General features: G+C 33.7%; 1 protein-coding gene across 1 annotated transcript; it reads left to right on the top strand.

Moving 5' to 3' along the window:
• Window positions 1–7,445: 7,445 nt before the first annotated feature.
• On the top strand, window positions 7,446–20,954 carry LOC148614134 (transaldolase-like). Its single transcript, XM_088587984.1, has 9 exons — window positions 7,446–7,660; window positions 10,691–10,814; window positions 11,138–11,245; window positions 11,836–11,967; window positions 15,216–15,276; window positions 15,978–16,092; window positions 18,308–18,437; window positions 19,071–19,138; window positions 20,516–20,954. Exons 1-9 carry the CDS (start codon window positions 7,567–7,569, stop codon window positions 20,677–20,679), a joined length of 996 nt encoding a protein of 331 aa, XP_088444110.1. The 5' UTR covers window positions 7,446–7,566; the 3' UTR covers window positions 20,680–20,954.
• Window positions 20,955–22,951: the final 1,997 nt, after the last annotated feature.

The following is a 22,951-nucleotide window of genomic DNA, read 5'->3' as shown; positions in this document are numbered from 1 at the left end:
CTTCATCTCAAACTCGCAATTTTTTTCAAGAAATTCTTACGTCCTTTATATATTCGACCTTACCAATTACATAAACAACATATCTGACCGATAAAAATAGAAAAAACTACAATTTCCATCTCAAACTATTGCTGGGGACATAATTCGTACATTACCGAAAAAAAAAAAATTCATTAGAATAGGATCATATTGTATATTTGGAAAAAACAGGACCAGGTTGCACATTAAGAAAGCAAGAACGAGCAGTTTTATTAGTGATATTCCGAAATAAAAAAACTTAAAAGTGAAAGGTCAATACCTGCAAAGAAAAATATTTAAGGGAGAAAATATATCTTAGTTTTTACTCAAAAAGAACAAATGGCTGACTTTTTTTCTGCTATAAAATGTATCTTGACAATGATTTATTTGTTTTGACAGTTCCTTTTAAGATCTCTATATTTCAAAATATCATATAAAAAATTATTTATTTGTTGTGATTTTTGTTTATTGATAAAGTAGGTGTCATACATACCAGGCAGTCATTTTAGGGTGCAAAATGTTCATTTAATTATGTTTTAGAATGGAACATTGAGTTTATGCACTGGTTGATTAACTTAAAACGTAATTCAACCGATGCTTGTGTCAAATCGTGAGTTGCATTGTGAAGATGCCATGAATTTGAATGTTTAGGCCACCCCTAAAATCACATTTGACATTTCGGGATGAATAAATACTTGTAGTACTTTCAGTTTTGAAAAAAAACATTGAACATTTTCAATTTAAAACACAATTACATGTACTTAATTTTGGTAGAAAAAATTCAGAAGGCATCCCATAAAAGGAGAAAGGGTCATTGTATTTTGTACCAATTTTAAATGAGGAAAAATTATATTTCATCTATATATTGTTCTTTTTTTTAATTTAGCCTAAAAAAACGCATTAAATATTTGGATGGCCTTAACAACTCTAACAAAACAGTATCAGCATGCAGAATTAGAAAACTAACGCACCACAGCATCTCAGAGTGTCACAAAATGTCAAAAGTTTTATACGGAACTATTTCCTTTGTAGAAACCCATGCACTAATAAGGATTAAAATTTCCATGCAAGTTGGATTGTCCGCTTTTTAGGTCAAGTCAAGATAGCGTAGTTTAACTGAAGAACATTTGTACGTATTTAAAGGGGTACAAAAAGAAAATAATTGGTTTGTATAGTTACTATAATGTATCAAATGTTCGGTTTACTCAAGATTTCTGTGTCTTTTATGTCCGGCTTCGACAGGCTTTCGATTTGTTAGAGGTCTGGTTTGAGTAGGTGGTAGTTTATATATGGTTTAGACAGATTTTCTATGTTTTTAAGAATTGCCTGCGTATCCAAAATTCAGTGAGGAGAGGCTTTGATTTGTTTTAAGTGTGACCAGTCTTTCCCAAAAGCACAGACACAAATGTTTGCTTTTAAATCGGTTCAAAGAAGAGCAAATTTCAATACGAAAATAACGGAAATTAAGTGTCCCGTTTAAAGCGAAAGCATTCGTTTGAAAAAGAAGGTTTATAACAAAAATTATTAGATAAGTGGTTTTATATTAAAAGTACACGTATCTTTTTTTTGTCGGATTAGTTTTGTGTTTTGCTTTTGTTTTTTGTTTGTTCTTATTTTTTTTTATAGAAGTCGTGACATTGTTTATTCGTTAACTTATTTATTTCCAGAGATTTGTTTTGTACTCAGTTAAAGAAGTATTTACACGTAGAAGCAAACAATATAACAAAATGAAATTTGAAAACGAGAAACAATTTATCAATTACATAAATTGTTACGTATAGCGAGTGAGTGTAAAAAAATTGACGGTTCGTTATCATGTAACATTTAATTTCACGGTCACTAGTACCGTAAATACAACCTCATCTACACCAAGTAACGGAGCGAATCGGAATTTTTTTTTTAAATGCAATCATCAAAATATACTGTACCTTACACCTTTCATTTACGTCAATTTTTTGTTAAAAAATGAACTGACGTATTCGTAGTGTGTCCCGCAACTAAAAATGGGGCATATCGTTTTACCCTTGTCTGTCCGTTTGTCCGTCCGTCCATTTTTCGTTTAATTATTTTATGAAATTCCTTGCAATTTTTCATTTGAAAATATTTGCAGCAACTTGTGTTATACGTCAAAATTCTCGTAATGATATTTAATCCAAATCAGCATGACGAAAAACCAATCCTATTTTTTAAGTATAAGACTTTTAAGATATTTTCATTTATACCCACTCCTTTATGCACATGTGAAATGTTTATAGGGGATTGGTAGAAAGTAAATTTAAAGCAATGTAGCAGCTCAATGAAATTTGCATTTGTATTGCCTTGTCAATTGTCAATTGACAATTATTTCATGTGCGATGACATAATCTGTGTTCCCCAGTGATAGTCCTACTTTGCTACTTTGAGTGCCCGTGGGCGGGGGGTTACTTTGTCTAGTTTTTAATATTATTTTAGACATCTTTTAAACCTTCGTGGAGACAAAATCAAAAAAAATGTTTACTAATATTTACAGCAAAATTGAGATGGAAAAGGTAACATTTTTGCCTTATAGCCCTTAAGACATTTCAAATATTCATTAATTGGGATCATTCGAAAACTATGATGCTATTTAAATGTAGTTTACCGTATAAAAGCTTGTTTGTATTTAAATACAAAATATAAATAACGGGTGAAATGGAAGAAATTCTGAAAATTCCTTTTTTTTTACATTTAGACCATAATTCCTAACACAAAAATTCAGCGCCCAAACTGAGTATGTATGTTGGGTATTATCTATTTTCTAAATGCCAAATACATATTTACAAAGTCAGTATGCTGTGCATTAGATATTATTTCAGACTTGGACCTAATGTTTAGGAATAGGGGTATCCTTTCTTCGAAATTTCTTAAAGGAAAAGTAGTGCTTCACATGGGTTCATGAAATTTGTGTTCAATAGCAGTGACTTGTATACTTGCATTTTTGCTACTTTCTTATGGAAACATAAAAAAAATCATTAATTGTTTGAATTTTGATAAAGTGTGACCAAGTCACCAATAGACCGAAACAAAAACTACCGAGTATAATATCATGATGAACAGACTATTATTATATCAAATGATTTATTTTAGTGAAGCATGGTTATGGGGCTTAGACACGGGAAAATATGTAAATTTAAGCGTTTTTTCGGTGAGGAAGAGTTTTTTGTTGACACGTATACCCTTTTTTTAAGCGGCAGGGGCAACAAAGTCCAAATTAAATAGGAATCTTCGAAGTTGTTGGTAAAATCATATCAACATTTCAGAACAATTCGTCAACCACAACTTAAGTTATCGCACGGAAACGAATTGTCCCCAGACTACGACGACATCGCCGCCGACCACGACGACTGCGCCATAACATTATACGACCGCAAGTTTTTTTCGTCGTATAATAAAAACGGGAGATTTCGCTCTTAAATTTTCTCGAAGAGGGAGCTTTGCCAAGGTTTTGTTTTCTCGAAATCTTTAACAATGTTTTATGTTTAGTAACAGACCTTAGAATTCCGAAACGAGTACATGTATCCGGAAATATACATACATCTACATTAGAGATATAAAACCAAATAGAAAAGAAATAAATTCACTTTTTACGCTTCCACAATTTTCATTTCCGAGGGGCGTGTTACTGACTTTTTTTTGCTTGTAGGTTTGTTGGCTTTCTGTTTTAGTGAGGGTGTTTTACTTTTTTAGCGCATCACAAAATTTGTTTTCATAATTCCTAACATTTCCTCAGGGGATAAAATTTCCTTCAAATCATTTTTAAATGGTTGATGCCAAACTATTTACCGTATCAGGATGTAATCTGATCATTCCAATTGACCAAAACGTACGAGAAATTAATATCGAATCGGATAATTAAATAATAAAACATATCGGGTGTGTTATTTTATGTAAAAAAATAAAAAAGCACTCTTCTTTTTACATGTAACAATTATAGAACGATGTACGTCGCAATACAAAAAAGACGTCGAAATTTGCCGATGTCGACGTTACCAAATATGACACAAATAACGTACGCTACGTCTATGGGAATGTAAAAATCACATTCAAGGCGATTTTTTAATAAACTGTGAAATTGTATGAAAATCGATCGGTACAATTCACCAAAAGAACTACAGATGCTTGTAGGAAAAAAATACCAAATAATTAAGGTATAAAGGTGCAATGAGCCAAGGAAATAAAAGTTAGCGTTCGATTGTTTTAATGGCTTAAGATCCTACACTTTGAAATGCCAATAACAACAAATAATTCAAAGTGTTCTGGCGAACATACTTACATGTAGATGTTACAAAGAATGTCAAACAAATACTTATAGATATATCATATCATTAATTAGTTGACTAAAAGTCAACGTTTTTTGTTTTTTTTCATTAGAAAAGTCCTAAACTTTCCTGAACTCCGTAGTAACTTTTCTCCGCCTTATTTTAATAAAGAAATAGATTGGACACTCGTTTATCAAAGTTTTATGAACCACTAATAAAACGGAGCGTATAATTGATATACCATTGATTATGACAGAAATATTAGTATTATTGATGTATATTATATATCTACCCGTAAATATCAAGCATGCCATGAAGCTCCGTCTTCCTTTACAAAATCTCAAAGTACTCCATTGCATAGAGTTTGTCATACTCCCAATTTCAACCTCATCTTAAGACCCACGTTTTCTTTCTGAAAAACTTTCGTGACCAGTTTAAATCCCCTGATAAATCATTGAGATTTGTAATTGGTGAGAAATCCCAATGAAGCGTGCTGAACTATAAGCAAACTCAGAAGCAAAACGATCGATCGAAAAATAGATTTGAAAAAGCGGTTATCTTCAAATCATTTCACATTTTTTACCGAAGGAACAAGTTCGGCTTGATATGAACCAACAAAACTACAGTATATTAAAAATTAGTGTAAAATAGTCCAAACAATGCGGTTTTTAATAATATAAGATTGATAGTTATACAAAGCGGATAAATTCAATCGAAAACTTCAAAAGAAGCAAATATTTGGGTCATATATCATACTCTGATAATGTGATTAGGTGGTTACAATGTCTTGATTTAAACTCTAATAAAGGGGATATAAAACGCTGCTCTGCATCATAGCTCTATCCCACACTTCATAAATCATTTTACTTTTTAATTGAGATCGTAAAAAATATTTTGAGAAAAGTGGCAATTTAAATTTATGAGCCGTGTTTGAAACTATCCAAGGGAAATGTACCAAAATTATGCAAATTGTGATGATTGAAATATATATAAACTCAACATTTTAATAATATATATATATATATATATATATATATATATATATATATATATATATATATATATATATATATATATATATATATATATATATATATATATATATATATATATATATATATATATTAAGTTCATGATACATATTAATTAGTCCGGAAAACCCAATCCTTGTATCGAGAAAACGCAGTACTCTGCATTGATTTGGTAAATAATTTCAAAGCATTCTAGTAGAACATTTTTTGGCATTTTTGTTAGTTTTTTGTATTGAAGTTTTTAGTTAGTTGTATTGAAATTAAACTTGTCAAGTTTTTTGGGGTCGTGAATATGTAATCATGACACAAGGACTTCTCTTTGTCAAGAATGTCGAAAAATAGATTTATGAATGACACAGCTCACTTATATAAGATGTTTACCGTGTTATGTTACGTATAGAATTGTACTTGACTGGAAATGATGCAATCTCGGAAACAGCGAACCTTATATCTCCTACGTCAATCAAAACCTCTGTCTTCGCCTCTGATATATGATTATACTTTGTTTTATAGTGTCTAATTGCGAGGTGTCGGACCAAAGAGACAACAATAATTAAAGTGACATATTCTAATATTAAGAGTGTTATAGTCGATTAAGCAAAGTGACAAAGGTAGTGATAGCATAGTGTACTGGAAGGGGCTTTTGGAACAGGGTTATGTTGCTACAAGATTGAAGTCATCACTACAGAAGTTTTATGGTCGCCATCATGAACTCGTGAAAACTGATTTGTTCATCGTGTCATAGTTGTTCTTTCCTTTTTCATCTACCCGGACTTGATTTTTTTATGAGCAACTCGGCGGGTGTTTCTGGAAAGGCAGAGGACGCTTATCCTACCGGTGCACCTGGTCCGAGCTTCCAGTTGTTAGTGGAGTCTGAGTGGCTCATTTGCTATTGTTACTTTGTATGTATTATTTTAGTTACTTAATGTTCTTTGTTGTATGTCTCTTTTCCATGTTTGGTCTTTGTCCCTGGATTACTTTCTTTTGATTTCCGCTAGAACCTTGGTTCTTTTGATTACACTTTGAGCAGGTCATGAATCCAGAAACTTTAATATCTCTGAGGCATCTCTACTTTCCTCCCCAAAATAAAGCAGCTGAAGAAAAATGAAGGGTTTTTTTCGATGTAATATAAAACCCCAAGGTACAGCGGGGTGTTCTGTCACGGGCAACGGTTCGGTCACGAAAAAGGAAAAAGTACTCGTGAATTTTTTTATACATTCAACCCAGTGGCGGGTTCAAAAATTCCAAAAAAGGGGGCCCGGCCCGTTGATTGACCTGATGGGGGCACTTCATTTATTTCAAATTTCCACTATATAATCAGCAAAATTTTCAAGCATGCATGAATCCACAAATGCAACAGAATAATTAAATTCCTTAATCATGTTATATGAACTACTAGTATGCTTTGTCTGGACATAAAGTGCGTTTAATTTCACTGAAGAGTAATAGCTATATCCCTGTTGAATCCAATATTTTCCTTGAAAAAATATTATACCCATATTTTTGCATTTTCGATCATGTTAAGAAATTATCACCATGGTAAAAATCAAGAGAACACTGCCTTGAAAAAAAATGGCTAAAATCAGAAGCGCCCGTGCTATTGTGTCCTATATATGTCTGTACAAAGTAGGTTGTAATCAAACTTACCGTGCATTCGAGAATCATAAGAGTAGTTGAGGACGTTCAAACCCCCATATTAGGTTTTAATTCACGGACACAGATCGCTAGGCATACCCTCCTCTCCTCTAGCTCCATGCAGTGGCAGATCCAAGGACAGGGTATTGGTTACCCCTCCTTTTAATAGGAAAAATTGTCATTTTCATGTGTAAAATTGACAAAAATGGCATATAATGTCGTAGTACCCCCCTTTTCTGAGGCACCCGACTGGCACCACTCCTCTTCAAAGTGTCTGGAACCCTCCTGCTATGGTGTGTCTGGTGATCTTGAATATTTACTGTAGTATGAAAAATGTTTAATTTGACACATCGAACCTCGTAGCTTTAAAAGATCTGTAAGGAAAATCTTTTTGTTCTGTGCAATGTTCCGCATTTTATTAATAGGTCGTTTCGGACTTGTTCAGATTTATAATTATCATGCATTTTCCGGTATTTTGTACTGGTTCCTTGTTTTGATCTGTGTTGTGCTCATTATGTAATGCAATCAACAAAGTGGAGGAAACAGTTGTTCTAAATCTTGCATCCTGAATTTGCGGATACTATTATAAATATCGATTTCCCGTTATGTCAGAGCCCCAGAAGAAGAAGACCGCCATGACAACTCTAGATCAGTTAAAGGAGATGACTGTCATTGTGGCAGACACTGGAGATTTTGAAGGCAAGACTAAATTTAGAAATAGATTATATTCCACTTGGCACATATGCCGGATATGGTCTATAGTATAGTATACTATTTGAAGTAGCTTTTTGCCACAAGACTTTTGAGCAGAAGAAAATGAAAGGTCCTCAATAAAAGTTATTTTTTAAGTATGGTTAGTCCAGGACCTAAGAAAATAAAATTCCCTAGGTCCTATATCATATATTGACGGTCATGAAATTTTGGACAGTGCTAATTTGAACCCCCAGATATAGAATAGAATTTTACCCATTCTTATTCCTATTTGGAATTGAGACCATTCTAAATGGTCACTTTAAATGCAAGAACAAAATGAACATTTCAGCAGTCCTTTTCTTCAAAATTCTCATTGACTGGCCCGAATAGCAGAGAACTGTATAGGATTCAACTAACCCAAAACAAGAAATGTACACATCATTTCACTAACCTGAATTAATTTTCACTAGCCCCGGGCTTTGGGCTAGTTGCTAAAGGCGAGTACTGTTTCAGTGCTTGATGACTTTTGTAAACACTTTTCTGCAGTGATTGCTTTTAAATACATTTATATCATTATTAGCATTGATACACTTCATTTGTATGTGTTTAAATCCGTGGTTTCAATAGGAGTAGCACATAGCAGAAGCACCAAGTGATGAACAATTTCAATTGATACTAATCTGTACTTAAGAAGTTCATATGGGGGTGGGGGTACTGCAAATGAACACATGAAAGTTAGATGTACTTGAATATAATGAGAAATGAAAAATGTCAGCTCAAGGCCAACCATGGGTCTCTATGAACAACAAGGAAACCTTCACCCCACAGAGCCATAGGCTGCAGCTGGCCCCAAAACAAAATTATACACAGGTACAGTGAAATAGTTACCCTTGTATTCTCTAGCAACATTAAGAGTGAACTGAAATTACAGAGGCTAGAAATTCCTGACTTGAGACAGGTGTTAAAAATGTGGCAGGGTTAATGTTCTGCCACATGATCACAACCTTCCCCCTTTATTATCTGGCCACTGTGGGAAATAAATGTTACACAATTAAACACACCTAAATATGAGTTCAAATAGGTCTGAGTCCTTTGTTAAAACAGAAATAAAGAAACTATGTACTACATGTACAATGTACATTTATAAAAAAAGAAATCATTTTTCATCACATCAAATTTCTTACCAATAACTGGTAAGCTTCGTTAATGTCCACTTTCTCTTTAAACTCCATATTATATACAATGTAAATGAACTTGGACATAGCCTGCTACCCAGTGTCTCATACATGTACATGTCAGTTTAATCAAGGGCTATATATTTGATCTCGATGTGTATTTGATTGTCTATGTATTATATTGTTGATTGATTGCTGGGGTAGCAATATTTCAGCTATATTCAGGCGATGAATATGAAATGGATGATAAAATGAACATGAAACGATGATATGAAAAAAGAGATAGGACATGAGGGTAATAGGGTTGACAAATTTTGATTGCCACTAGAAAAAAGGAGGGATGGGTAGGGTCGGGCAATTTAGCCTCCTGTGGTAGAGCGCAAAGGTTCCTACTCCTTTCCAATACCACAGTAGGGTTCTTTAACTTGCGAGGAACGTGGCATCTTTCCTAACATGGTGCAGCACTATGCTTTTGCGGTCAGGTTTTCCGTATTATAGCCTGACAACCCCAGCATGTAACACGGCAGTGGTACCCCATTCCACCACCTGGGGCACACAACTCAGTTGCTCTGTGGGCAGAATGCCCTAGCCCCCGAACCTGTATAGCGTTATATTGTTGATCAATTATGTGATGTTACATGTGTATATTAATAATAAACCTATTATCATATATTATTACTACATGTTCAATACATGTATTATAATCATAGAAAGTTGCAAACAATAATTTTTGATGTAATATATTTCTCATAAAAACAGATTAAAATCTATAATTAATTAGTTTCACCATACTTAGTGGAGCCTGATAATTTTTTTTTTACAAACTTGTAAGCCTCTTTTGTGCATGATTCATATCGTAACCAGGGAGAACAGACATAATACAACTGAGTTTCAGGATGGAAAATGCTTGTAGAGCAGATTGCATAATTAATATACAGTTTCTTTAAATACAGAAAAGTACAAGCATGACCAATAATTAAGTGATTAGACTCCAGTACTGTATTCTAAGTTCCATTTTTAAAATCATTTTGACTAGAATTGTGTTAAGTATCCATGAATTGTAATCTACATATGTAAGAGTTTTAAAAAGTAAAACAAAAATATTTCAATCAGATTTCTTTATGGATGATTCTGTAAATTGATTTTCATAACATATTTGTAGTTGTTCCTACAAGCCAGAATAATTTTTGTGGCTGATTTCTCCTATACATAAATGAGTCTGTCCTTCAGTATGAGTGTTCTTTCATCAGTCTGTGTTTCTGTCTATCTGCCCATTCATCTATTACATTATTATGTAGACTGGTTCCCGCTCACGATATTCAGTATATTACACATATACAAATATGAGAGTGTATTACTACTAGCTAATACCAGGAACGTAGTCCCCTGAACCAGGATAATTATTATGAAACTGGATATACATGTACATATATATACTACATGAAAAAATGAGGTTTTGCATTTGATACTTTTTCATATTTTTAGGAAAAATACTGGTAATTGGATTTTTGATTCAAGATTAAAACCTGCCTAATATTCCAATGTATTTTTAACTTATTCAAATTCTTTGTGTACATGCATGTATGTGATGTATGCATATAATGAGTAGTACAGGTACATGTAATCTACATGTAATACTCAGTGATTTAGTATAGTGTGCTCGCCTAGAGTATGGAAGACTATGGGTACTCTCTACTTCCAATATGTCTGAGTGGGTTGACATGTTTACCTGTAGGCTGTGAACTCTGGCTCAGCATGTTAGACTAGTACAAATATAGTCTGTTCAATTGATAAAATGTTCTTGTACTGAAATATAAAAAATAAATAAGTCAATCTAATTTAATCCTACATGTAATTGTAGCTATGAAAGAGTACAGACCGACAGATGCTACAACTAACCCATCATTGATATATGCAGCAGCCAGTATGCCAGCTTACCAACACCTTATTGATGAGGCTGTCAGTTTTGCCAAAGCAGGTGGTGGGTAAGTACAAAACGGAATACATGGGCAAATCTATTTTGTCATTTTGTTATGTTATGTACATTTAGTTGAAATTTAAATGGAGATTTTATCTTAATGTCTATCATACATAAAATAGAAAGTTAAAGTCTCCTTGTCAATTGTCCAATTAAGTACCTACAGAAATTCATCAGGTTATGGGAAGACCAACTATATTCCTTGAAGTTGACTATGTTACTCGCTGTAAATATAATTTAGCATTACCGGTAGTCTGCTTTTTATGCACTAAATATAGTCTTTTATATTTTGTCAGACTTTTTGGGTTTTTAAAAAAATGTATTTTGCAGCTCTATTGAACAACAGATAGAAGCAGCCATGGATAAAGTCTATGTACTTTTTGGACAGGAAATACTTAAAATCGTACCAGGACGTGTGTCAACTGAAGTGGATGCTAGGTATTGGTTAAATAAGAAACTTATTTCAATGAGTTGACCAGTTGAATAGTGTTAACCAGTTTTTTTATGTGCCGAGTGGATATTTATTTTCATGATTTGGCAAAACAAAATAAACTGAAAATTCCTGGATTTCACTTTACCAATAGTACTTTCAAACGAAAGTTTGTACTTCGTTTGAAAATTTAAAGCATGGGTTTACCGACCCACAGTAGGAATAACTGTCCATATTCATTATATTTTTCTATCTAAGACAGAAAAATCATTTAAACTTCTTCTTCCCTTGAAACGAATCTGTTTTCATAAACAATAATACTTTCACTGTATGAGAAGTTCATGCAGCATTGATTGATAGGATTTATATTTGGGTCATTTCAGGATCATTTAAATTTTCTGTTGATTTCTTTTTATTTACTTTCGTAAAATTTATCTGTTGTCTTCATTCTGTTGTTTGTGTTAAAGTTAATTACAGTTATCTTTTCATTGTTTTCAACTTTGGAAAAAAAGAACTAGCATTTGCAATAAATATACTGTACATGTAATTATAAGATATTTTTTTATACTTTATTTTTTTATAAATATGATTATTTCAGATTGTCTTTCGATGAAGATGCCATGGTTACCAAAGCTAAAAAGTTAATAGAAATGTATGAAGCAGCTGGTATCAGTAAAGAGAGAATCTTAATCAAACTGTCCTCCACATGGGCAGGAATTCAAGCCGCAAAGTAGGTACAACTAAATCAAACTGTCCTCCACATGGGAAGGAATTCAAGCCGCAAAGTAGGTACAACTAAATCAAACTGTCCTCCACATGGGAAGGAATTCAAGCCGCAAAGTAGGTACAACTTAATCAAACTGCATGTCCTTTGTATGGTAAGGAATTCAAGCCGCAAAGTAGGTACAACTAAATCAAACTGTCCTCCACATGGGAAGGAATTCAAGCCGCAAAGTAGGTACAACTAAATCAAACTGCATGTCCTTTGTATGGGAAGGAATTCAAGCCACAAAGTAGGTACAACTAAATCAAACTGTCCTCCACATGGGAAGGAATTCAAGCTGCAAAGTAGGTACAACTAAATCAAACTGTCCTCCACATGGGAAGGAATTCAAGCCGCAAAGTAGGTACAACTAAATCAAACTGTCCTCCACATGGGAAGGAATTCAAGCCGCAAAGTAGGTACAACTAAATCAAACTGCATGTCCTTTGTATGGGAAGGAATTCAGATTGCAAAGTAGGTACAACTAAATCAAACTGTCCTCCACATGGGAAGGAATTCAAGCCGCAAAGTAGGTACAACTAAATCAAACTGTCCTCCACATGGAAAGGAATTCAAGCCGCAAAGTAGGTACAACTAAATCAAACTGCATGTCCTTTGTATGGGAAGGAATTCAAGCCACAAAGTAGGTACAACTAAATCAAACTGCATGTCCTTTGTATGGGAAGGAATTCAAGCCGCAAAGTAGGTACAACTAAATCAAACTGCATGTCCTTTGTATGGGAAGGAATTCAAGCCACAAAGTAGGTACAACTAAATCAAACTGTCCTCCACATGGGAAGGAATTCAAGCCGCAAAGTAGGTACAACTAAATCAAACTGCATGTCCTTTGTATGGTACGGAATTCAGATTGCAAAGTAGGTACAACTAAATCAAACTGCATGTCCTTTGTATGGTAAGGAATTCAAGCCACAAAGTAGGTACAACTAAATCAAACTGTCCTCCACATGGGAAGGAATTCAAGCTGCAAAGTAGGTACAACTAAATCAAACTGTCCTCCACATGGGAAGGAATTCAAGCCGCAAAGTAGGTACAACTAAATCAAACTGTCCTCCACGTGGGAAGGAATTCAAGCCGCAAAGTAGGTACAACTAAATCAAACTGCATGTCCTTTGTATGGGAAGGAATTCAGATTGCAAAGTAGGTACAACTAAATCAAACTGTCCTCCACATGGGAAGGAATTCAAGCCGCAAAGTAGGTACAACTAAATCAAACTGTCCTCCACATGGAAAGGAATTCAAGCCGCAAAGTAGGTACAACTAAATCAAACTGCATGTCCTTTGTATGGGAAGGAATTCAAGCCACAAAGTAGGTACAACTAAATCAAACTGCATGTCCTTTGTATGGGAAGGAATTCAAGCCGCAAAGTAGGTACAACTAAATCAAACTGCATGTCCTTTGTATGGGAAGGAATTCAAGCCACAAAGTAGGTACAACTAAATCAAACTGTCCTCCACATGGGAAGGAATTCAAGCCGCAAAGTAGGTACAACTAAATCAAACTGCATGTCCTTTGTATGGTACGGAATTCAGATTGCAAAGTAGGTACAACTAAATCAAACTGCATGTCCTTTGTATGGTAAGGAATTCAAGCCACAAAGTAGGTACAACTAAATCAAACTGTCCTCCACATGGGAAGGAATTCAAGCTGCAAAGTAGGTACAACTAAATCAAACTGTCCTCCACATGGGAAGGAATTCAAGCCGCAAAGTAGGTACAACTAAATCAAACTGTCCTCCACGTGGGAAGGAATTCAAGCCGCAAAGTAGGTACAACTAAATCAAACTGCATGTCCTTTGTATGGGAAGGAATTCAGATTGCAAAGTAGGTACAACTAAATCAAACTGTCCTCCACATGGGAAGGAATTCAAGCCGCAAAGTAGGTACAACTAAATCAAACTGTCCTCCACATGGAAAGGAATTCAAGCCGCAAAGTAGGTACAACTAAATCAAACTGCATGTCCTTTGTATGGGAAGGAATTCAAGCCACAAAGTAGGTACAACTAAATCAAACTGCATGTCCTTTGTATGGGAAGGAATTCAAGCCGCAAAGTAGGTACAACTAAATCAAACTGCATGTCCTTTGTATGGGAAGGAATTCAAGCCACAAAGTAGGTACAACTAAATCAAACTGTCCTCCACATGGGAAGGAATTCAAGCCGCAAAGTAGGTACAACTAAATCAAACTGCATGTCCTTTGTATGGTACGGAATTCAGATTGCAAAGTAGGTACAACTAAATCAAACTGCATGTCCTTTGTATGGTAAGGAATTCAAGCCACAAAGTAGGTACAACTAAATCAAACTGCATGTCCTTTGTATGGTAAGGAATTCAAGCCGCAAAGTAGGTACAACTAAATCAAACTGCATTTCCTTTGTATTGTACGGAATTCAGATTGCAAAGTAGGTACAACTAAATCAAACTGCATGTCCTTTGTATTGTAAGGAATTCAAGCCGCAAAGTAGGTACAAATAAATCAAACTGTCCTCCACATGGGAAGGAATTTTAAGCCGCAAAGTAGGTACAACTAAATCAAACTGCATGTCCTTTGTATGGGAAGAAATTCAAGCCACAAAGTAGGTACAACTAAATCAAACTGTCTTCCACATGGGAAGGAATTCAAGCCACAAAGTAGGTACACCTAAATCAAACTGCATGTCCTTTGTATGGTAAGGAATTCAAGCCGCAAAGTAGGTACAACTAAATCAAACTGCATGTCCTTTGTATGGTATGGAATTCAGATTGCAAAGCATGTGAAAATACCTGAACATATGTCGTAATGCTAGGAAAAATGATTTTTTCAGGCATTATACAAACAGCATTTTATTTTAATGTCTGTAATTTATAAGTTATACATATAATTTATAAGTTATACACATAATATAGTATTGGAAAAGATTTGCTTTAAAAGCTAATGAGTTATTGAATTATAAGTGTGTGTCAGTGTTTGACAGACCAAATTACCAAAAAAACCAGGGGTTTGTCAGGTCCACTCCAGAATCATTTTGATTTTTGTTTTCTTAGAGTCTCCAAAGGGCTTACAGTTGTTAGCTATTAATAATACTAAGAATGTTTTGTCCACTGAGAGATCTCAGCATTTGTGGAAGATTTTCAAATGGTCCATTGTCAATCTCTTTACAGTAAAAATCTTGCTTAGCTGGTATAATGTTTGGCTAACAAGTCATGATCTATTTCAGGGTGTTAGAAAGTCAGTATGGTATTCACTGCAATATGACCTTATTATTCAACTTTTATCAGGTAAGAATATGTTAATGCTAAAGTAAGGCTGCATTAAGTTAATTTGTGGATTCTCATCCACCAGCATAAAAAAAATGGAGTGGGTGGGAGGATTTTATTTTGTTTTTTTATTTTTCAGAACTGTAAATCAGAATAAGTTTATAGAGATCTTGGAATTGTACACTTTCTGTGATGTTCATGCCACACCAAGGCTTTCATTTCTTTGATTCCAATAATTATATGACTAACCAAGAAATCATCACTGAGGCCTCCTGGAAAAACAAAATATTTTGTCACTATTTTAGACTTAGTTATTACCGAAAGTCTTTATTCATTGCTCAAAAGTGTTGTCATGACAGCTACAAAATAAGAATATTCAGGAAATTTAAATTGCTGAAAAAAAAAAAAAATTGGGGTGAGTTCATTTAAAAGGCCAACAGGTATGAGAATCTACAGATTAACTTGATGTGGCCTAAGTTCTAGATAACTGGGAAAACTATTTCAACCTAAAAGTGACTGAAAAATTATTCAATATCTATGAAATTGATAGAAATAAAAAAATGTGTCTGCTAAATATTCACCCACGGAAAAAGACCCTTTGTATATTATTTGAATTAAAAAATATAAGAAGTTAATGTACTTACCATGCTAATTTTACTTTCACTAAGACGATAAAAAGCAGTTAAATAAAAAAAATATATCTGATATTTATGTGTACTTAGGCTGTCGCTTGTGCAGAAGCGGGTGCTACACTTATCTCACCTTTTGTTGGGAGAATTTATGACTGGTTTGTCAAAAATACAGATCAAAAGTCTTTTGATAGATTGGAGGATCCAGGTAAGTTAAAAAAAAATTGTAATAAATGCTTTTGCCTTCCAACAGTATGTGTTAAACAGATGTATTCTTCATTTAGCTCAATATCCATGACAGTTTCACTGTGTTATCCAGAGCTGTTTTTATTGGAAATTGTTCCTTCTCATACATCTTAAAGGCTTGATTCCTGAATACTTCCTAAGTACAGTTCCTTATAAAATGAAAATATGCATGTAAGAGTAAGTGGCACGTGATGGTTCCCAAATTGTAATTAAATTTTCTTGCTTAAAATATTCACATCAAAGGATTAAAATAATAGCTAACATCAATCACATATACCACCAGTAAATCTTTTATAACCAAATTAATTTGTCTTGTTGATCTGTGAATTATCTCCCTTTGAAACATTTCTGGTTTTTTTTTTGGTTTTTTTTGTAAGTAATATAAAATGCAGAAAGAGATGTTAACAACTAGTTTAACAAGTCAAACTAATCAAAGTAAGAAAAAAAATCCACAATAATTAATGTGTGTTTTCAAAAGCTTTTCCTTTAAAAAGAATTTTTTTTTGCAAAGAGTATACACAAATTATTGACTTGACATGAGTTATTTCCCTACTACAGTGTGCAATAAAAATATTTCAGAAGGAAAAGTGCCAGAGTCAGAAAGTGTCTGAAAAGAAATGTTTAAAAATAAATTCAAAAACACACAATTAAAGGAATCAATTCCTATCATGTGCTGCATAATTATAGAATTTTATATGGTATGGCACTGAAAGAAGATAGGGAACTTGTGGTCCAATCCCTCCACAAGAACCATGTTCCTTCAGAAAACACTACAGTTTAGTGTTATAATGCACACAACATTTTGTAAATGTAATATAAAGTCGTGTATGAGAGGATTCAAAAGATTTTTTTTTATCTGAGTCACCAACGGTGTCAGCAGGTCTAGTAGCACACATATGTCCTTTATAAAAATAACCAGATGTGATATAAAAAACAAAACAAATAAGCGGTTTTGATCTACAGTCTTATGTTCAATTATACCAGTTTCAGATCTTGTTATTTTGTAAAAACTTTAGCTTACTCACTGAAAAGACTTATTGATATATTTTTGTATTCAAAAGAGGACCAAACCCAGATAAAAACAATCTACAAACTGTTACACTATTTACATGTACATGTCAAAATGACATCACAAAGTAGCAAAGTGGGATTTTGGAGATACAAAGGTGATTTTTTATTTGGTCATATTGACGATAAAATAGACTTTCATAGTTGGAATATTTGAGTTATCAGCCCATGTGGCCAACATCTCCACAGATAAATTTAAAGAAATCAAATGTTTTGTACCAATTTGACACATTTTGGATCCCTTTTGCACTGATATTTTAATGTTCTGCTTGGAGGGGACTACAAAAAAATATATATTGTGTCAAGCTGATTTTAGATACGCTACATTGCCTTACGCTCCCTAAGTTAGGGAGCGTAAGGCAATGTAGCATATCCTAACAGCTGATTTTTAATCAGATTGATATTATGTAATATCCATATTGATTTGACAAAGTTCATTTTCAAGGCCATTTTTGGTATAGACTGAACATGCTCCTATATTCATAACATTACAAACAAAATGATGATGAATATAGGGTGTGAAAAATACATGAAAAAGCAGTGTTCTTTTTCACCATTCAAACAATATCACAATGATGGATATATTAGCTGACAAATCCAAACCAACAAACCTACTATAAATATTTGGGTTCAAACTAGTATAAAAAAGTATTGGTGAACATATATTTTTTTCAGGGACTAAATCAGTGATTTAATCATTACATTTCCATATCAGCCTGTGATTCAGCACAAGAATTTCATATCAAGCCAGAATGCTCTGCTGGAGGGCTGATATGGTTAAGGGGCAATATTGAACAATGCAATTTCAAAATCTTTTTATCACATATTTGAACCATTACCAAAACAACTATAGATGACTATTTTAAGCCAGACTTTAACCTAATTTTTTTAATTATAAACACATTTTTTGATTTATAATCAGGACATTACTTTCTTTTTTGATGATGTTACCATTAGTGATGGGCGGAAAATAATGCTGTTGCTAATGAAGACAGGCCATTGACCCTTGGCTTTTAACTTTCTGCATTTTATAAGGAGCAAAGACGTCCACATCACTTCCAAATATGTGATAAGTATTTTCATTTTCATGTCCACTCCTCAATGTACAGGTGTAAAAAGTGTGACAAAAATCTACAACTACTACAAGAAGTATGGTTACAACACTGTAGTGATGGGTGCTTCCTTCAGAAACACAGATCAGATCTTAGGTCTGGCTGGCTGTGATCTCCTTACAATTTCGTAAGTAATATGCTTCCTTCAGAAACACAGATTAGACCTTAGGCCTGGGTGGGTGTGATCTCCTCACAATTTCGTAAGTAATATGCTTCCTTCAGAAACACAGATCAGATCGTAGGTCTGGTGGGTTGTGATCTCCTTACAATTTCGTAAGTAATATGCTTCCTTCAGAAACACAGATTATATCTTAGGTCTAGCTGGCTGTGATCTTACAATTTCGTAAGTAATATGCTTCCTTCACACACACAGATTAGATCTTAAGTCTGGATGGCTGTGATCTCCTCACAATTTCATAGGTCATATGCTTTCTTCAAAAATACTGATCAAGTTTAAATAATACAAATGAAAATTAGATTGTAGAACAGTTGATTTTCCAATTAAGTTGTGACTGGGTTTAATGTGTACCTTAGTCTGTTACTTCATGGTCCACACTCATGAACCAAAATCCTTTGAAAGATTTTGACCAAACTAGGTATACATGTTTCTAAAAATATTCGGCATCCAACTGATTTTTAATGTTTAAGGTCAAATGTTTAGGTCACAGCAGACATAAATTTAAATGGTGATGGGATGGTTCTTTTGCTTTTACTCTCTACAATGATAATCTGAAATTTAAATTTTTTTTCCTGTTTATAGACCAGGTCTCTTGAAGAAGTTATCTGAAATGAGCGAACAGATCTCTCCTGTTTTAACAGAAAAATCTGGTAAGAATGATGTTAGGTTAGATTTTCTTTTATCAGATCAGAATTTTGTTTGAAATGATTATATTGAATTTCAGCACAATAGTAAAACAAAGGAATCTGAGGGGAACAAGATCATATTCTGAACATCAGGCACATCCAATATATAAATCATGACTTCTAGTGCTTTATATTTTTATTGCAAATATTTTTGGTCAGATGAAAATTTGAAATTGTCCGTCATAGTCAAAGTAAAGTAAATTTTTTGTGAGATTACACCACTTTTTTGTCATTTTCTGCTGTTTTGTCTCCGCAACTTATTAAGTCATCTCTAAAATTTAGGCACTGAATAAAGGTGAATGGACATTAAGCCTTGTTTATGGCCTGGAAAATATCAACTCTGTTGTAATAACTTAAATATTGTTCAAAATATAGTAAAATATATATATTAGAAAATTAAATGATCATTGCAATGATGTCATAATTTTGTCACTATGGTATGTGGTTTATAACAAAAACCTTTAAAAATGGTTAAATTTTACCCTTTTTCATACTTATTTACATCCAGAAGACTATGTCCAAACCTGAGAAACAACACTTTTTCTCATATGGTAAACTATACAATTGTGAATATTTTCACTAATTGTGAAGTCGTTTATTGGGTATGGACACCATTTCCCAGTGAAAAATATTACTGTTAGATGACCAAAATTTCTGTATTTTGGTAAACTTTAAGCAATACTTTTGTCATTTTAATGCAATAATTTTTAGAAATCCCTTTTTATGTCCCCGCAACAAACAGTCACGGGGCATATTAATTTACCCCGGTCCGTCCGTCTGTCTGTCCGGATTACACATAATCATGGCTTGTCCAGCTATCTCCTCATACAGTTTTTAGACTACATTTAAAATATTTTACAGGATATTTCTACTTCTGATGAAGGTGTGCAGGGCCAAAGGATTTTGATTTTCGTGAAATATTATGGAAATTGGTGATAGTTACACTTAGTCATTTTACTCAGAAATATATGGATTGCGGCTTGTCCAGCTATCTCCTCGTACAGTTTTTGAACTACATCTAAAATATTTTACAGGATATTTCTACACATGATGAAGATGTGCAGGGTTAAAGGATTTTTGATTTCCGTGAAATATTAAATTAGTGATGGTTAGACTTTGTCATTTTCATCAGAAATAGGGCTATATGGCTTGTCTGCCTATCTCCTTCTGTAGATTTTGAACTACTCTAAAATAAATTTTCAGCTGTACTCTGGACAAATAACTGTCCTTAATGCTTCTTCTCATTAAGGAAAAAAACTTGCAAAGCATAAACAAATACAATGTTGTGTGTTGTGTAATGCATATCAAGTTTTAATATCCTTCCTTTGTTTTTTTTTTCAGCTAAAGTTTCTGATTTAGAGGAAGTCACAGTTGACAGAAAGAAGTTTTATTGGGAGATGAACGAAGATGCCATGGCAACAGAAAAACTATCTGAAGGTATTCGTAAATTTGCTGCTGATGGTAGGAAATGTGAGAATCTCTTTCGCCAAAAACTACAGTCCTGAAGTCTTCATAAAGGAATGGCACACATGAAGTTTATGCAAAATGTGATTCAATAAATTGTTATCTCTGACTCATATAACTGCTTTACTTATGTTATCAAATTGGTATTACCTGGCAATTAACGTAGAGTAGTCGATATTATCATGCTTGATAATGTAATTGGAAGTAATGAAACTGATGGAACTAATCAAAAGTTACAGATTTGAGTAACATTCTACAGTTATTACATGGATGTAGATATCAACTGTTAAATTAATAGAATAAATCATATATTATTTTTTGGTCTTATATTTCACCTTGCCTTTTAAATCCTTATATTAACCCATCGTGCTACACCCGTACCTGTTCGGGATTTTACACGGTTCTGCTTTATTGGTTCTGGCAGTCTTAATCTATGTTTAGGAAAGTGCAATTTGTGTCCATCTGCAAGCTGCATGACTGTGCTTTTAAAATGAGGCTATCTGATATAGAGTTTGTTAAAAAATAATGACTTGAAAACTGAAAGAAGAGGTCACGAGTTTCTGCTGTTGAAAAAAAATGATATTTTTTGGAAGTAGGGTTTATTTCTGGGACCCTTTCCAGAGCAGAATTAATCTGTAGTACTCTATTTCACCTGGAAACTAAATAAAAATGTCACCACCATTGCTGTGTCAACTCCTTATATTGACTACTTCCGGTTTTAGGCCACACAGAGGCCAAAAATTGGAAAAAAATCATTTTTTCACTTAAGTGATCCTTCAGGGGAATCCTGAACCCCCCCCCCCCCCCCTTTCGTGTCTGTAATACACTTGGCTTCAGTAGAATTCACAATATACAGGTTGTAGGATTAATGTGCTTTGGTTCCTGATTTGCTCCTGTTGAACCCCACATGTAGCAAGAAATGACCAGAAATGGACAAAAATGACCATTTTCGAGTGACAGACCCATTTTGTCTGTGTTAAAGTGTAAGTTTTTTGTAAGAATCAGTCAAAATGGGTAAAAAACAGAAATATGTATGCAAAAAACCCACTGATCTGACAATATAATTTCACTCACAGATGCTTTCTCTTTTTGAAAAGACCATTATTTGATCTCTGAATCACTGGATTTGATCAGAATTTTTTTAATAAAATGTTAGAAAGAAGAGGTTTCTGACAGTTGTCTGCTCTTGAAATGATCATTTTCAGTGCATTTCAATGAAAGTATTACTCAGTTTACCAAAATGATATTGAAAATCTTTTCTATTTTTCTTGATTCTGACAGTGCAAATAGACAAATTTAACTTTCCAAATGATGGATTTTTCATACCATGTTTCACCCACTGTCTGATTCTTACAGAGACTGACATTTCATTACATTATCATCCAGTGAATTTCAATATGTGATCAACAATAGATAAAGCAAATCTGCAATGCATTGGACTAAGTTAGGGGATAGAAAACCATTTAAGATTCTGTAATGGTGAAAGCTTAAAAGAGTAATCAAGGGAATCCAAGGTTATAGCGGTAATCAAAAGAATATAATCCAGGGACAAAGACCAGACATGGAAAACAGACACACACAACAAAGAACATTAAGTAACATCCACCTATGAACAATCAGGGAGGTAATATTATTAGGATGATAGAATACGCATTGACAGAATACAGGTACTATCTATCATAAATGGTTCCATCTACTCAACCTTTTATAGAGAACATAACAGCATTATATTCTTCACTATACTGATTAGTTGAAAAGATTTTATCCTCCTTCTATACCTTTATCACATTTGTTGTGGGGGCAAAAACTCAAATAAACAGATGCTTTAAAGCACATACATTTTGTAATACTATGACTCCCTTTTTTCTGCATTGAAAGTCCAATACGTGTTAAATAGAAAAACATAAGAACAAAGAAAAACAGGGGTTACCATTCTTCCATCAGTACAAACACTTCACAAAAAAAAAAACATTTTTGAGTTTTGACTGATTGATTGATTGTGGTTTTACATCCTATGCAAGATGTTTCATGCAAATCCGAATGTGTTGATCAAAACAGACCCTACTTTGCACTAGTGCAGTAATCCAACAAGCTGAGCCAGAAATTAAAGGTAATAGCTAACAGAAGCCTCTAATTTCAAGGTCTGGTGTGACTTGGGGATCAAACCCATGACCTTCGTCATTAAGGATGAAAATGTTACCATGAGATCACTAGCTTTTTTTAAAATCATGTGTGACATGTGAGTGGACTTCCAGTTAGTAATAATATATCCTTCAAAAGATGGGCACATATAAAAAATGTTCATGAATAATG

This window comes from Perna viridis, chromosome 6, assembly GCF_037379345.1.
Source record: "Perna viridis isolate PV_CMFRI_1.1 ecotype Kerala chromosome 6, ASM3737934v1, whole genome shotgun sequence".
Classification (NCBI taxonomy): domain Eukaryota; kingdom Metazoa; phylum Mollusca; class Bivalvia; order Mytilida; family Mytilidae; genus Perna; species Perna viridis.
The sequence above is the reverse complement of the archived record's forward strand: the minus strand, read 5'-3'. Positions and strand labels throughout refer to the sequence as shown.